Source organism: Mustela erminea, chromosome 10 (genome assembly GCF_009829155.1).
Source record: "Mustela erminea isolate mMusErm1 chromosome 10, mMusErm1.Pri, whole genome shotgun sequence".
Taxonomy (NCBI): domain Eukaryota; kingdom Metazoa; phylum Chordata; class Mammalia; order Carnivora; family Mustelidae; genus Mustela; species Mustela erminea.
The window spans coordinates 61,247,437-61,261,107 of NC_045623.1; the positions used below are offsets into that span (position 1 = coordinate 61,247,437).

General features: G+C 37.2%; 1 protein-coding gene across 1 annotated transcript in view; it reads left to right on the forward strand.

The window, feature by feature from the left end:
- Window positions 1-1,199: 1,199 nt before the first annotated feature.
- The window catches only part of C10H1orf87 (chromosome 10 C1orf87 homolog), a 72,187-nt gene continuing 59,715 nt past the window's right edge, over window positions 1,200-13,671 (forward strand). The window contains 1 exon segment of the mRNA XM_032303729.1: window positions 1,200-1,385. Within this exon segment, the coding sequence (XP_032159620.1) occupies window positions 1,200-1,385 (186 nt within the window).

Consider the following 13,671-nt stretch of genomic DNA (forward strand, 5'->3'; position numbering starts at 1 on the left):
AAGTTTATAGAATACCTTCTATAGTTATATTGAAATTGACTTTCCTGATTTCAAAATAATATTTTATGTAAAAAATTTAGAATAATAATGTTAAAGATAGTATAGTAATATTCTGAGTTCTACTACCCAGAGAAATTTACTATTTACTTCTGGCATTTTTTTTACACATTTTTCTCACATAAACATATATATATATATATTATGCACATGCATCTTACACAGTTGAGATAATTATATTTTTCACTTATTTGTATAACTGGACATGTTTTTGTGTCATTAAAATTATTACTATTTTCGTAGCTTTATAAATTCTATCATATGAACACAAATGAAATGCTCAACATATTCACCTATTACTAAATACTTAGAGTTTGAAATTTTTCTTCTTCTATATTTTGACCCATAAAAAACAATCTTAAATATTGATTTAGTAGGTTAAACCATTACAACTTCCTGACTGACTCTTCAAATGTTTTGTCAGGTCACCCACTATATTAATTATGTCTATTTATATGGCCATTAGCATTTCACTTTCTTACTTCCAAAGACATTTCCTAAATTAAAAATGATGTCTTATATACTTGTTTTGATTTGTGAGTCTTCAGTTATTAAACAAGGTTGAATCTTTTAAAAATTGTGCTGTTTATTTGCATCTATTTGAATCATTCCAACAGTTTCTTTTTTCCTTTTCTTTTCTCTATTTAATATTAAACTTAAATGGAGGACTACTGAGAGAAAAAGAAGCCACAGGATGAGAGACACGGAGCAAGACTGCAGCTAGCAAACCCCCTTGACTGGAGGTCTTCTTCTAGTGGCCAACCCTAAAAATACCCATTAGATTTGTCAGTAAGATATGTGATAACCTGCAACGTTCATTTTTTACACCGCCATTACTTACCTTAAGGATCTGAGAGGATTTGGACTCTCTTCATGAATATGAGGAAGAGGATAGAGTTAAACTCTGAGAAGATAACACAGTCTCTCTATAGTAAATGATTCATACAGATAATCAATGTGTACTCCTTCGTTCCACCATGCTGAGTTACCACTGTTCACACCACGAGACTCATACCTTCTGTTTCTTACGCCAGCCTAGTGTATGCAAGACTGCCCTGTGATTAACAAAGAATAAAACTGTTTCTTCACAGCAAGGAAAATGAGAACTTGAAGTCAGAACTCAAACAGTACTCCAGAAATCCATGAATGGTGGTACAAGGCAGATGAGCACAGACTCCCCAGTTACTACTTATCCTACTGATCAACAATTCAATCATGACCCAGAGGATAAGGAAGAAAGCAAGGACCCAGAGAACAATCAGAAACCAGAGGACAACCAGAGAGTCCTAAAAGGAGCACTCAGTAGCAGATTTCTGGATAGCAAAGGAGTGACGAATACCCAAACTTTCCTTGGTAGTTGACTAGGAAAATTCAGGATTAGGTTGGAAACAGATTCACACCACAGGCTCTTGTTCTATTCGTAATTATTATATTTTTCTTAAGATAGACTTGGAATTTGTTTCTTTTAAGTCCAAAACTAAATTTTTAGGTCATTTTGTATATTCCATCCTGGTTGACCACCAACCAAGTTGGCCAACCTACTCTATCGGTGGCTATCTCAGTGATACTCATACAGCAACCTGAGTAAATGTACATGCAAATTCAGGGTGTGTTGGGTGGGGAAGGTTTGTCTGCTTTAACTTTACAGGAAGAGATCATTTATTTTCAAAATGCAACGCAACCATTCTACATATCAAAAAATTATCAGCCAAAAATCTTGACAGAAATATACATCTCTGTACTCTGTTAAAAATCAACCAAACAATCCACAACAAACTAACATGATAATGATAAATCTATATTATTAGTAATTTGTGATTAAAAGGAAAGAATAGCAGCAATTGAAAACTGGATCCAAATCAAAACAAAACTAATGATTCATTGATAACAAAGTACCATTTCCAAAAATTGCTGAAATTGCAATTAGACGGATACATAGAGTAGGAGTTTTGCAGTGCTGCCAAGCATTAAGTGACAGCCAAATATTTTAGTAGAACACTGAATTAGAGTCTGCAGTAAACTCTAACATAACTATTTTTAGTTTATAATTTTAATAGCCCTTGCTAAATCACTCAGATACTAGCTAGTCTTTAGTCATCTGAGAAAATAAAAGTCTATGGATTTGTGGTCTTTTGCTCATTAAGAATTCTGCAAAGCTTATAATTTAAAGTGGTTAATGGCCCCCCAGTGGACCTCAGACCATACTCTGCAAGGTCTAGTTGAATGTGGGTCCAGAAATGAAAGTATCTTGCCCAAAATGTCGGTGGCACAGCCTACACTGCAAGCTGAACCTTCGAAATCCCCAGTTAACGCATTCTTTTGACTTTTTTTTTTTTAAGATTTTGCTTATTTATTTGGAGGAGAGAGAGAGAGAGCATGAGTAAGGGAAGGAGGGTGGGCAGAGGAAGAGGGAGAAGCAGGCTCTCTATTGAACAGGGAACCCAACTCTGGGCTCCATCCCAGGGTCCTGGGATCATGACCTGGGTTACAGGCAGAGGATTAACTAACTGAGCCACCGAGGTGCTCCTTTTTTGCCTGTCTTACAAGTAGTTCTTGAATTTAAGGCCTGGTTGGAATAGGACATAGTACATCGGCAGAGGTAAAATGATCCATTCTGAACTTCTAAAGACATCTGAGTTTTTACATAATTTTGACTCTAGCTTTAATGTATTTGTTGTTACTCCCTAAGGATGACCTTGGTAATAATATTATAGTTATAAAACATTTTATTACTGCCTAAGTAATTTATGATTACTTCCAGGTAAATTTTAATATTTATTCCTTGGAATTAATCCTTTGCAGTAGAAACCGGTGTTTTTTGTATCACTATAGTATAGATGATAAAACCAAGGCTTAGAAAAGTTGAAGTCACTCTTAAGTGTAGAGATAAGATGTTTATCCAGGTTTTCTTCTCTAGTCCTTTCTTCCTTTTTTAAAAAATCATCTTTTTTATTATTAAGTATTGCATATTCATGTACAATTTTGGCAGATGGAGAATATAAATAAGAAGAAAAGAAAACTCAATGAAAGAAAAAATAATAATAATATTTCTTTCTCTCCTTTTCTCTATGCATAGATATAGAATAATTCTGTATATAGCCTTCATTATGTTGCTTGATTCATTTCATATTAAGAAATTTCATCCTGGCTTCAAAAAATTCATACAAAGCATCATCTGGAAAGGCTATGAGAATCATACTCAGAGTGAACATTAAATAGCATTTACTATGTGCCGGGCATCATTCTAAGTTCTTTACATGTGTTGACTAACTTACTATTCCCAAGCACCCAAAGAAGTAAGAACTCTTACTGTCTTCAGTTCATAGATGACACAAATAAAAAACAAGGTCAAGCACCTTGCCCAGGTCAAAAGGCTGAGAAGTGGCACAGCCATAACCAAAGACCAAATCCTAAATCCTTAATCACCAACTGTATTCATTCCATTGTATGGCTATAACATGGCTCATTTGACTAATCCGTTAATGGTGGGCATTGAAGTCATTTATAGTTTTTCTCTTACAAACAGAAATTTCTTTCTTGATACTCCCTCTACCACATCAAGCTGCCCATTTCTGGTACATTCTGCATTCGCCATTATCATCGGCAGAATGCTCTTTGAGGAAGCTGTCCTTGGACCTCCAAGATCTGGATTCTTTGCTAACTCTGTCCTGCCAGAGGGAGATGATTTGCCCCTCCCCTTCTACAACTTGATGAGGTTTCTTGTGGAAGACTCAGCAGAGCTGACACCCAGCCACCAAATACAGCAAGACCTCCTGGGAGGTGTGGGGCCTGACTAATTGGTTCTGTCTGCCGAGTGTGTGGTGCTGGCCTGCCAGATGGCAGCCACAGTTGCCTGGTATGGAGACCCTCATTACCACCTTGACTAAGTGGTAAATGGAATTCTGCTGCAGTGAAAGAAGCAAACCAATCAGAACTCCTTCTAGATCCTTCTCCCTCACACATAGATGAAAATAAGCCTTCCTGCCTGGGATGTAACAGGCAATCTGGACTGCCTGAATTTGTTCCAAAAGAAAAGTTGCTGATAAAGACTGAGCTAACGTGGGTGAGGACAGGCAAGTGTGAAACTCTTTTCTAAATTACAGATCAAATTTGAAGATCATCATTAGTTAGTAGGAGGTAAGTAAAGCTGAAAATGCTATGAGAACCCATGATTTCACATATCTGAGAACAGCAAGATATTTTAGAAATCAACAAGTACAAACCTTCACTTCAGAAATGAAGAAGGGGGAGCCCAGAGAGCTTAAATGATCAGTTTGAGGTCTCACGAGTCAAGCACCTGACTCGTCTCAACAGTAGCCCTACAATATTTTTACTCCAAATTCTGTAGCTTATGTGTCTTTGAAAACACAAATATCATTTGTATTATTTCTCAGAAGAATCAGCTCAGCCTGCTCTCAGAAAATAAAAAAGAATGTGTGACTAGCTACAAACCCTGTAGCACGGTTTCAAAAATAAAATTAGAGTGTGTTTTTTGCATCTGGCAGCATGAAAATGAAAGTGTTAGTGCTTAAATTTTAATAATTATCGTAGTTGATGGGTTATGTGTTCTTTTCAAAGGACTTGTGTGTTTTATCTTGTTTGTTCTGCACAGTAGCCCTCTGAGATAGGTAGAGGCACATGATGTCATCCTCATTTCGTAAGTGAATAGACAGATGTCAAGGACATTGCCACTTGGCTGTGCATTGGTAGATTCACTAGGTTCAAAACAGAACCTTTTTTCTTGTTCTTTTTCTGTGGTCTGTGGCTCTCAGAACAGTTTCAGTACTCTCCCAATTATTCCAGCAAGAACCCTGAGCATGCTTTCCTCTTCCCTCTCCCTGAGTCAAATATCCATTGATATTTGCCCTTTAAATTCTGCCCCCTATACCTCTCAAAATACCTTCTTACTTCTGCTTCATCTGCCATCAATCTAGTCAAACCACCATACTACTTCAACAAGATGATTTTAATTATCTTCAAACTGACTCTGCTTTTCTCTGCTTCCCTCTCTGTACAGGTCGGCTGTTACTACTACAGCGCAACAAATCACCCTAGCACTCAGTGGCTTGTAACAATAAGCATTTGTGCTCCCAGCTCCAAATATGAGCTAAGATAGCTTTTGCTTTTTTTATATATATTAGATTTTTCTCAGCTTGGTTCCAAATGGTAGATTTGGTTCAGGTCTGCTCTGTGTTTTTCTTATTGTTCTGAATCCAGGGGACTCCTCAAAGCAAGTTCTTCTTATGGTAATGGAAACATTTCAAGAGGAAAGACTCAACCACAAGTACATTTTAAGTCTTTGCTTATGTCATGTCCACTAACATCGAGCCCCTTGGCCAAGGCAAGCCACATGGCAAAGGACAATACCACTCAGGTAAGGATATATATATTCTGCCTCTTTTAGGAGGAACATCAAGATTACTCAAGTGTGGCCACTACTTAAAACACTTAAAACCATTATTTAATACTCTTTGCCCTAGTATAAAATGAAAATTCCTTGACCACCATTCCAACTCACTTCTATCCACTCTCTACTTCTCCCCTTATTCACCCTTCCCTAAACAACCTCCATTTCCCCAATAGAGTTCTGTTCCATTTTAACTTCTAGGCTTTGCCAATGCTATTCCTTTAGTATGAAAATTTCCCTTCTTCATTTAACTCCTAATTATACCAGGGGTTCAATTTAGATATCAGCTCTACCAAGAAGCATCATTGTCCGATTGCCAAAATAAGTGTTTTTCATAAGGTAATCATAAATCAGTCTGTACATTCCCTTACAGCAGTTGTTGCTATACTATTAAAATGGGTCGTTTCTTCTAATATAACATTGTGTGTCAATTGTGCTCAAAAATGAATTAAAAAATTCAAAAGCAGTGGTGTGAAGTAGGGGCTAATATCTCCATTTTATGGGTGAGAAAACTGAGATACAGTGACATTAAGAAACTTGCCAATGCTCATACAACCAGTCGAATATTGGTGGGTCTAGGATGTGAACCTAAGTTGTCTGGATCCACCACACCCATGTTTCCCAATCTCTTTTTCATTATTGGACCTCACCACTTAGGAGAAAAGGAAAACTCTCCCTAAAGAGAGAGGAATTAAATAACAAGAAACACTGTTTTGTTGAGTAGAGTTGAACTTTGAAGCACTAGAAACCACTGTAATATTTTAGAAATATTTGCCCCAAAGAAACAATCTTTACCACACTTAAGGGCAATATTTAGAAAAATGTGTGCATTGGGACAACTGGGTGGCTCAGTCAGTTAAGCAACAGATTCTTGGCTTCAAATCAGGTCATGATCTCAGGGTCCTAGGATCAAGCCCCCGCATCGGGCTCTGTGCTCAGCTGGGAAGGCTGCATAAGGATGCCCTCTCTCTCCCTCTCCCAATACCCCTCCCCTGATCACATTCTCTCTCTCAAGTAAATAAATGAATCTTTTTTAAAAAATGTATGCATGGGGCGCCTGGGTGGCTCGGTGGGTTAAAGCCTCTGCCTTCGGCTCGGGTCGTGATCCCAGGGTCCTGGAATCGAGCCCCACGTCGGGCTCTCTGCTCAGTGGGGAGCCTGCTTCCTCCTCTCTCTCTCTGTCTGCCTCTCTGCCTACTTGTGATCTCTGCCTGTCAAATAAATAAATAAAATATTTTTTAAAAAAATGTATGCATTACACTATAATGCTTCTCATAAACACATAATTTATGGTAAAACTTCTTGAAAATACTTGCAAATAAGTGAATAGGTCTTTTAAAAATTAAAAAAAAAAGGCTTCCTTGTCTCCTTCCACAAGTCTGTAAATCTCCTGAAAATAAGAATTTTCTTCTTCACTTTTGTTTCCAAAATGGTTTTCTCTATATATTAACCCAAAGCCAATATTCTATTAATTGACAAATGCTAGAGGCTGGAGTCCGGAAGAAGTCAAGGATATCTGTTATTTCCACTGTTCTTTAATATTATGTTGGAAGTATTGGCCAAAGTAATTAAACAAAAGAAAGCAATTATAGGCATAATAATTAGAAGGGAAGAGGAAAAACTATTTTCAGATGGTAAGATTATACATATAAAATTTCAAAACAGATTATGAAGAAACTACTAAAACACTAAGAGAATTTGGCAAAAACATGATTTTATCATCAACATATACAAATCAGTGTCCCTCACATATATAAACAAAAACTAGTTAGGACAAAAGACAGAAGACAGCGTTTATAATAACAAAGCATAATTAAATTAACTAAAAAAATAAATAAATCAAATGAATAGCCAAACATAACAAGAAATGTCCAAAACTTTATGAGAAAAAAAAAAATAAAACTCTCCTAAAAGACACAAGAGTAGATTTGAACAACAGAAAGGTATAGTATGTTCTTATACTGAAAAAAGTTTACATCATCAATCTCTATCATAATTCCAATGGCTTCTTTTTGAAGAAATATAAACCCATCCTAAAATTCATATGGAATCTCAAGGGACCCTGAAGATCCAAAGTAAACCTGAAAAAGAAGGTACTGCAAAGGTACAATAATAAAACCATTATGGTACTGTCATAAAGACAGATATAGAGACCAACAGATTAGATAGGGTCCATAAATCCTCATATACACGGTCAAATGATTTTTTTTAACAAGGGTACCAAGATGAGTCAATGGGGAAAAGATGGTCTTTTCAAGAAATGGCATTGGAAAAACTGGATGTCCATATACAAAGTTTGCAGTTGGACCCTTATCTAATACCAAATACAAAAATTAACTGAAAATGGATCCACGACTTAAAATATAAGATGTAAAATGATAAAACTCTTAGAAGAAATATCTTCAGATTGAAGACAGAATCTTCAGATTGGACCTGACAGTGATTTTTTGGATATGACCCCAAAAGCATAGGCACCAAAATAAAAAATTGACAAATTGGGTTTTATGCAAATTAATTTAAAAAAAAAAGTTGTGTACCACAATACACAGTTGATTGTAAAAAGGCAATCCCCATGTTGGGAGAAAGTACTGGCAAATACCATATCTGATGTGAGATTACTATTCAGAATACATAGAGAACTCCAAAGCTAAACCACCAAAAAAGAAGCAATCTGATTCAAAAATCAGCAAGGACCTGAATAGACATTTCTTTAAAGATTTAAAAATGGACAGTAAGCACATGGAAAGATATTCAACATCACTAATTAGGGCAATGAAAATCAAAAGTACAATGAGATACCACTTCACACCCATTAGGATAGCTACAAACATAGAAGACAAAAAAAAAAATGTTAGCTGGGATACGGATTCATTGGAAATTTTGTGCATTCTTGCTGGAAATGTAAAGTGGTATAACTGTTCTGGAAAACAGTATGGTGGCCTCTCAAAAAAATTTTTAAAATTAAAAACTTAATTACCATATCATCCATTTCATCCACTCAAAAGAATTGAAAGGAGGGTTACATATCCATGTGCTTAGTAGCATTATTCACAGTAACTAAAATGGAGAAGCCACCCAAGTATTCATCAAAGGTAAGTAGGTAAGCAAAATCTGGGGTATAGGCACATGATGGAATGTTATCCAGCCTTACAAAGGAAGGAAACTCTGACACATGTTATAAAATGGATGAACCTTGAGGACAGTAGGCCTGTTCCAAAGAGGCAAACTCTATGTAATTCCACTTACAAAAGATACTAAGAGTAGTCAAATCCTAGAAACAGAAAGTAGAAGAGTGGCTGCCAGGGACTTGGGTAAGGAGGGAATAGGTAGTTATTGTTGAATTGGTATAGATATTCAGTTTTGTGTGATGAAAAGAGCCGTGGGGATGTATGGTGGGGGGGTGGCTGGACAATAGGAATGTACTTAATCCCAATGAACTGTACTCTCAGATATGTATATTTTTATACATACATATTTTTATGTTTTTATGTTATGTATATTTTACCACAATAAAAAAAATCTTGAAAAAAGTTAACATTATCGATCCTCCTTAAGGTAATTTATAAATTTAATGTGATTCCAATAAAAATGGTACTATATTTTTGTTTCATTTTCTTTTGGAACTAGTCAAATTGATTAAATGTTAATTTGAAATAACAGGAAAGAAGAGTCAGGAATAGAAGAGAAATGGGTGTAGGGCTAGCCTTAACAAATACAAAACACAAAATCTCTGTATCTAAAAGAAAATGATTTTGGCCCAGGGATAGATAGGAGACTACGGAACTGAAAAGAAATATCAACAAACAGACTCAATGGCATATTACAGTTTTGCATATAATAAAGAGGATATTGCAAATTTGTAGAGAAAAGATGGACTTTTTAATAAATAATACTGGGATTATTGGATAGCCATAGAGAAAATTTTAAATTGGGCCTCTCATATATTGTACATATATATGATACACTGGGATATATTCCAAATGGACCAGAGGCTGAAATATAAAAAAATAAATTTACACAATAGTACAAGAAAATGGATGATTTCCTCTGTAATCCAAGATAAGTGGAAATTTCTCAACTATGACTCAAAATGCAGATACAGTAAGAAAAAATGTGATAATTTTGACTAGCCATATGTGGCCAGAACCACTGTGTACAAAGTATACATACATACCTGACAAACTGAAGGAAAAAAATCTGCAATTTATATCATAAATATATCCCTAACATATAGCATCTTCTATCAAAAAGAAAAAAGAAAAAAAGACAGTAAACTATTAGAAAAATGGGCAAAACAGGGGAGGAGTCAAGATGGCGGAGAAGTAGCAGGCTGAGACTACTTCAGCTAGCCGGAGATCAGCTAGATAGCTTATCTAAAGATTGCAAACACCTGAAAATCCATCGGCAGATCGAAGAGAAGAAGAGCAGCAATTCTGGAAACAGAAAAACAACCACTTTCTGAAAGGTAGGACGGGCGGAGAAGTGAATCCAAAGCGATGGGAAGATAGACCCCGGGGGGAGGGGCCGGCTCCCGGCAAGCGGCGGAGCAACGGCGCACAAAATCAGGACTTTTAAAAGTCTGTTCCGCTGAGGGACATCGCTCCAGAGGCTAAACCGGGGTGAAGCCCACGCGGGGTCAGCGTGGCCTCAGGTCCCGCAGGGTCACAGAAGGATCGGGGGTGTCTGAGTGTCGCAGAGCTTGCGGGTATTGGAACGGGAAAGTCGGCTACAGAGACAGAGCCGACAGTAAGCTCACAGCTCGGTGTTACCTTAAACCGGTCGCAGGCTCGGTGAGCTCGGAGCGCGGCCGGAGGTCAGGCAGACGGGAGTAACTGGGCGCTGTTCTCTGAGGGAGCAATGAGGAGTGGGGCCCCGGGCTTTTGGCTCCTCCGGGCCAGAGACCAGGAGGCCGCCATTTGTATTCCCGTCCTCCGGAACTCTACGGAAAGCGCTCAGGGAACAAAAGCTCCTGAAAGCAAACCCGAGCAGATTACTCACCCCGGCCCCTGATAAGGGCAGTGCAATTCCGCCTGGGGCAAAGACACTTGAGAATCACTACAACAGGCCCCTCCCCCAGAAGATCATCAAGAAATCCAGTCGAGACCAAGTTCACCTACCAAGGAGTGCGGTTTCAATACCAAGGAAAGCAGCAGAATTCCAGAGGAGGAGAAAGCCAAGCACGGAACTCATGGCTTTTTCCCTGTGATTTTTTTAGTCTTGCAGTTAATTTAATTTTTTTTCTTTTTCATTTTTTGTTTTTTTCCTCACCTTCTGGTAAAATTTTTTTTTTTTACTTTTACCTTTTTCTTTTTTAACGTTTTTTAACCAGTTTATCTAATATATATATTTTTTCTTTTTTATATTTTTCTTATTTTTTTTTAATTCTTTTCTTTTTTTTTTTCTCTTTTTTCTTTTTTTTTCTTTCTTCCTTTTTGAACCTCTTTTTATCCCTTTTCTCCCCCTCACAATTAGGGATCTCTTCTAATTTGGTTAAAGCATATTTTTCTGGGGTTGTTGCCACCCTTTTAGTATTTTACTTGCTCCTTCATATACTCTTATCTGGACAAAATGACAAGAAGGAAAAATTCAACACAAAAAAAAGAACAAGAGGCAGTACCGAAGGCTAGACACCTAATCAATACAGACATTCGTAATATGTCAGATCTAGAGTTCAGAATGACAATTCTCAAGGTTCTAGCCGGGCTCGAAAAAGGCATGGAAGATATTAGAGAAACCCTCTTGAGAGATATAAAAGCGCTTTCTGGAGAAATAAAAGAACTAAAATCTAACCAAGTTGAAATAAAAAAAGCTATTAATGAGGTGCAATCAAAAATGGAGGCTCTCACTGCTAGGATAAGTGAGGCAGAAGAAAGAATTAGTGATATAGAAGACCAAATGACAGAGAATAAAGAAGCTGAGCAAAAGAGGGACAAACAGCTACTGGACCACGAAGGGAGAATTCGAGAGATAAGTGACACCATAAGACGAAACAACATTAGAATAATTGGGATTCCAGAAGAAGAAGAAAGAGAGAGGGGAGCAGAAGGTATACTGGAGAGAATTATTGGGGAGAATTTCCCCAATATGGCAAAGGGAACGAGCATCAAAATTCAGGAGGTTCAGAGAACGCCCCTCAAAATCAATAAGAATAGGCCCACACCCCGTCACCTAATAGTAAAATTTACAAGTCTCAGTGACAAAGAGAAAATCCTGAAAGCAGCCTGGGAAAAGAAGTCTGTAACATACAATGGTAAAAATATTAGATTGGCAGATGACTTATCCACAGAGACCTGGCAGGCCAGAAAGAGCTGGCATGATATTTTCAGAGCACTAAACGAGAAAAACATGCAGCCAAGAATACTATATCCAGCCAGGCTATCATTGAAAATAGAAGGAGAGATTAAAAGCTTCCAGGACAAACAAAAACTGAAAGAATTTGCAAACACCAAACCAGCTCTACAGGAAATATTGAAAGGGGTCCTCTAAGCAAAGAAGAGCCTACAAGTGGTAGATCAGAAAGGAACAGAGACCATATACAGTAACAGTCACCTTACAGGCAATACAATGGCACTAAATTCATATCTCTCAATAGTTACCCTGAATGTTAATGGGCTAAATGCCCCTGTCAAAAGACACAGGGTATCAGAATGGATAAAAAAACAAAACCCATCTATATGTTGCCTCCAAGAAACTCATTTTAAGCCCGAAGACACCTCCAGATTTAAAGTGAGGGGGTGGAAAAGAATTTACCATGCTAATGGACATCAGAAGAAAGCAGGAGTGGCAATCCTTATATCAGATCAATTAGATTTTAAGCCAAAGACTATAATAAGAGATGAGGAAGGACACTATATCATACTCAAAGGGTCTCTCCAACAAGAAGATCTAACAATTTTAAATATCTATGCCCCCAACGTGAGAGCAGCCAACTATATAAACCAATTAATAACAAAATCAAAGAAACACATCAACAATAATACAATAATAGTAGGGGACTTTAACACTCCCCTCACTGAAATGGACAGATCATCCAAGCAAAAGATCAGCAAGGAAATAAAGGCCTTAAACGACACACTGGACCAGATGGACATCACAGATATATTCAGAACATTTCATCCCAAAGCAACAGAATACACATTCTTCTCTAGTGCACATGGAACATTCTCCAGAATAAATCACATCCTCGGTCCTAAATCTATTCTCCAGAATAGATCACATCCTCGGTCCTAAATCAGGACTCAACCGGTATCAAAAGATTGGCATCATTCCCTGCATATTTTCAGACCATAATGCTCTGAAGCTAGAACTCAACCACAAGAGGAAGTTTGGAAAGAACCCAAATACATGGAGACTAAACAGGATCCTTCGAAAGAATGAATGGGTCAATCAGGAAATTAAAGAAGAATTGAAAAAAATCATGGAAACAAATGATAATGAAAATACAACGGTTCAAAATCTGTGGGACACAACAAAGGCAGTCCTGAGAGGAAAATAGATAGCGGTACAAGCCTTTCTCAAGAAACAAGAAAGGTCTCAGGTACACAACCTAACCCTACACCTAAAGGAGCTGGAGAAAGAACAAGAAAGAAACCTTAAGCCCAGCAGGAGAAGAGAAATCATAAAGATCAGAGCAGAAATCAATGAAATAGAAACCAAAAAAACAATAGAACAAATCAACGAAACTAGGAGCTGGTTCTTTGAAAGAATTAATAAAATTGATAAACCCCTGGCCCGACTTATCAAAAAGAAAAGAGAAAGGACCCAAATAAATAAAATCATGAATGAAAGAGGAGAGATCACAACTAACACCAAAGAAATACAAACTATTATAAGAACATACTATGAGCAACTCTACGCCAACAAATTTGACAATCTGGAAGAAATGGATGCATTCCTAGAAACATATAAACTACCACAACTGAACCAGGAAGAAATAGAAAGCCTGAACAGACCCATAACCAGTAAGGAGATTGTAACAGTCATTAAAAATCTCCAAACAAACAAAAGCCCAGGGCCAGATGGCTTCCCGGGGGAATTCTACCAAACATTTAAAGAAGAACTAATTCCTATTCTCCTGAAACTGTTCCAAAAAATAGAAATGGAAGGAAAACTTCCAAACTCATTTTATGAGGCCAGCATCACCTTGATCCCAAAACCAGACAAGGATCCCATCAAAAAAGAGAGCTATAGACCAATATCCTTGATGA